Genomic DNA, 4,146 nt, shown 5'->3' with positions numbered 1-4,146 from the left:
CGGGTATCGAAGTTGAAATTGCGTGATCAGGTGCGCGTACATCCATCATATAATGGCAGTACCGTCTCGCACAATGTAAGACAGTCGATTAGGAGAGTACTGGTAGATGATGCGGCATACTTGGCCGCTAGTTAAGTACGGGAGCTGTATTGCGATCGATCGTTAATAACACTTCGGACTATAATCAGATGCCAGGATCGCCACCTGCTGTTTCCATATCGCCGGTGTAGCCTAATTCGTGTACCCGCTAGTTATCAACGACGCGGATCGTACGAATTAAAATCTCTCGTGTGGTCCGGATATATTATCCGTGAAGATGGCGGCGCAATTAAATTCCTCGAGCGTTGACACGAACTGGGGCAACGATTCTAAGCGGTGATTCATTTCTCTCGGTTTCTTATTGTACCTTTTCCAGATTTCTCTTCTTTCTTACGAGCAAGCGTACAACACTATAATTCTTGATGTAAATAACCTTTTTAATCATATAGAACATTCTGCTAAGTTATAAAACAATTTTTTTTTTGGTAACATTTTATTAATGAAATATTGAAAAATAACTTTGCAAGTTTGACAGAAATCATTAGTTTATTATATATATATATATTTTTTTTTTAATTCAAGAATAAGAAAGCTTGAAGTAGAAAAGACGACGTGTTTATGCTGAAATAAAGAAGAAATATTTTTGCCTTCCAGGATAAAATCACTTGCGGTAATTAACTTTATCTCTTTTTGTTTTGCTAATAGGGCGTTAAATGCTTAACACGTACTACGAATTGCGTGTATGTTTAGACGCAATTTTTGCGCACATTGATGTAAGTTATTCGAATGTCCACGGGCATAGCCTCTGTGGGCTAGTTCTCCTAATCTAACCCTGAGAGTCAACATTGCCGCCGGTGTAAGCATAAATCTACCGTAATGATATCACCGCGTAATGCCGAGATGACGCTATCTCGGCCGGTCGTTGTACGTGAGAACCCACTGACACCTCGGCATCCGGAGTTTCACGAGCAATCGCGCGCAAAGAGAAGATGGTATCACTGAGATTTTCTCTACGAACTTTTTTCCGTCCACCTCTGTCCGGCGCATCATTTAGGTAGAATCACGCGGCGACGAACAGCGTGAAACGATAGTTACTCCTGTCAACGACCGCGAATAACTTCTATTCTTTGTGCGATTTTGTATTTTTTTTTTTTGATAAAACGAGACTACCACAAAAACACAGTCATGAATCTCTCATTACTTAAATTTTTTCATGCGAGTTTTATTTTCAAAATTAATAATCTGCGTAAGTTTCGCTTTTGAACGGGGAAACGGCAAACGGTTCTCCGGTTGGAAGGATCTTAGGATACAGTTAGAATCGCATTAGTATCGCTTGATAGATCCCTAGTATTAACGTCACGTTGACCTCCGAGAGAGTCCTGTCGAAGAATAGGTAGCAGTTAGATCATAGCATTGTGTCCGGCGGACCTGCGGGACATTTAAACGGTAACGGGAATCGGCAGATGTCTTTCTCCATTCCATTCAAAACCGGTAAATACCACTAATCACTTCTCGATCCTCTCTAACTTGCAAATCTAACCTGAAAATTGTGTCAATGCTACTCATTTGAAATTTTCCAAACGAACAAACCAAATTGAAATAAAAACAAAAGTTGATGATACAATATTATGTAATCAATCAATATAAAGGTTACATATAAAATTTGTAAAAAGTCGAAGACTACAAAACAAGACTCGCTGTTGACGTACATTTCGGATTACTGTAATTTTTTCGCCAAAATAAGACAAAATTTAAAGTCGTGAGAGTTATCCCCGCGTCACCGATCGATAATCACTCGCGTCGAATAATTAATCCTTTGCAGTCTCGATTGAATAATCATAAAAATTTTCTTAACCAAATTAAATTTTGCAATAAAATATAATATATTTTTTTACGCGTCTAATAAATAATTTCAATTTTGCATAAAATTTTGATTTCAATTTTTTATGGACTGTACGACTGCGAAGGATTACGATTTATAATATATTTTTGCGTGCGGATGTTCACGATTGATCGCGATTTCGGTTTTCAATCATCTCCTTGTCGCTGCTACTCGATAGGCTGCTCTGGCTTCGATCTCGACTGTGGCTTTGGTGTCTGGACGGCGTCTGGTTGACGATATTCTTATTACATGAATAAGCCATGTCCTTTCGGAGGTTCTCGACCGGTAAACTCTCCAAGGTGTCCTCCGCGTGTTTTCTGGTCATGCAATTGCACCTGGCTGTAAGAGACCTCGATCGAGGAAGCGGACTTCCTCCTCCCCCTGTGCTTCTTGCGCTCCTGCTTCTCCTCCTCCTTCTCCTCCTTCCTTTTCCTCTGCCTCTGCCTCTGCTTCTACCTCCCATCCTGCTCTTGCGGCCCCGGCGACTTCGCCTTCGTGATACTCCGCGGCCACGTCGTCGCCTTCTTCGCCTCCTTCTGCCTTGCTCCATAGGCGCTACGGTATGCGCTTTGTATATGACGTCAGGATCCGTACTCAGGCTATAATAACGGCCGTCCCTTTTTAGAACACCGTAGTTCAAGCCACGTTTCAAGGCAGCTTGTATCTGTAAAAGAAAGCATTTTTTTTTTTGTTATAATTTATTATTTTATTGACGAAACTGTATAAAATTAATATTGATGACCATATAATTAATGACCATATAATGGTCATGACCATGGGGATGACCATATAAAAATACGTAATTTTTGCACAAAAAATGAATGTTGCTGATAAAATATTTAAGATAAATTGTTAATTAATTACCTGCTTCTGTATATTAGTTTCCGATCCCGCATATTGAGATTTAATGTAGCTTATGATCTCCTTCGACGTGGAACCTCGAATTTCCCGCAGATTGCGAATAGCGGAAGCCACGAGGGCCTGTAAATTTTGCTTCGTCATATTTTCTCTCTTCTTGTTATTTCTGTTCTTCAAAAATATTCCAAAATAGAAGTGCCGTTATGTACGATTTCATGAGCAGCGCTCAAAACTTTAGAAGCCAGATGCGACGAGCTTGGAGATATCGAATTGTGAAGGCGAGACGATTGTCGGCGTTGATTTCACCGATTCAGCGATCATCTAGCACGATTCGTGATGTTTTAGATGATTCTTAAATCAGTCGCGACGGCTTCTTTGCGACTTCCCGAAATGTGCGGCAACTAGCTGAGACAACTTGGACTCGGTGTACGCTTACACTTGAAAACGGCACATTTTAAGCCGTTTAAATAATCACTAAGAAGATTTAATAACCGATAAAAATCGGTCGTATCGGGATGCCGAATATAATTTTTAGGAAGAGAGGATGGAATGTGCTGTTTATCAATGACCTGTCCGGAGATAACTGAGCTGTTGTTATTGATGCGCTATTTTGTTGGATCCGCGGTTGCTAGGAAAAAGCCACGGAATCTAGATTCGGTTCGCTTAATAAGTGAAGATCTCGCGACGATTCCGACACTTTATTTAAATCGCTGGCAAATATATGCGAAGCGACGGGACATACTTCGTGGCATAAATTTCGGGAGATTAATATTAGCATAATAAAAGTTGGATTATTAATATACGTGCAATCGCCTGTTTTATTTTTATTTTATCTTGCAAGTGATTATTCACTTAATCAACATGAGATTATGATAATACATTGATTCTCACATTATATAATCCAGTTATATTAATAATTATGAGACGCGGTAATAAAGTACAAGCGTGTCGAGAGAGGTAAAAATAAATTTAAACAATAATTTGAAAGAACATATTTGATCGTAATAACAAGAGATAAGAAATCTCACGTGGTAAGTTATGCAACTGTCGATGCCGATCATTGAATAAACCTCGTTTCTTGCTCTTCATCGCTCATTTCATATTCCTCGGGCGCGCAGTATCCTTTTTTACATTTCTCGCATAATTAGCTTCGTCGCCGCACGTGCATTGCGATACAGGTAATACGTAAGTACTACCAGTAGAGTAAATATCGTGTCACGTAACCGGGATGCACCACTCCCATTGAAAGTACCTTAATTGATACGCTCGTATTAACACTCGTAATATCCCGGCCACGCATAATTGAGAAAAATAAGCAATTCGATCGATTATCGGCAACGTGCCGGTCGGCGATCCGCACGCGACTC

General features: G+C 39.9%; 1 protein-coding gene across 1 annotated transcript; it reads right to left on the bottom strand.

Annotated features, from left to right (window-relative positions):
* Nucleotides 1-1,005: 1,005 nt before the first annotated feature.
* On the bottom strand, nucleotides 1,006-2,923 carry LOC139113128 (probable splicing factor, arginine/serine-rich 5). Its single transcript, XM_070674054.1, has 2 exons — nucleotides 2,786-2,923; nucleotides 1,006-2,585 (listed from the first exon to the last, which is right to left on the bottom strand). Exons 1-2 carry the CDS (start codon nucleotides 2,921-2,923, stop codon nucleotides 2,043-2,045), a joined length of 681 nt encoding a protein of 226 aa, XP_070530155.1. The 3' UTR covers nucleotides 1,006-2,042.
* Between the last annotated feature and the right edge of the window lie 1,223 nt (nucleotides 2,924-4,146).

This window comes from Cardiocondyla obscurior, linkage group LG02 (genome assembly GCF_019399895.1).
Source record: "Cardiocondyla obscurior isolate alpha-2009 linkage group LG02, Cobs3.1, whole genome shotgun sequence".
Lineage (NCBI taxonomy): Eukaryota > Metazoa > Arthropoda > Insecta > Hymenoptera > Formicidae > Cardiocondyla > Cardiocondyla obscurior.
This window is presented reverse-complemented; position numbering and strand designations above follow the sequence as displayed.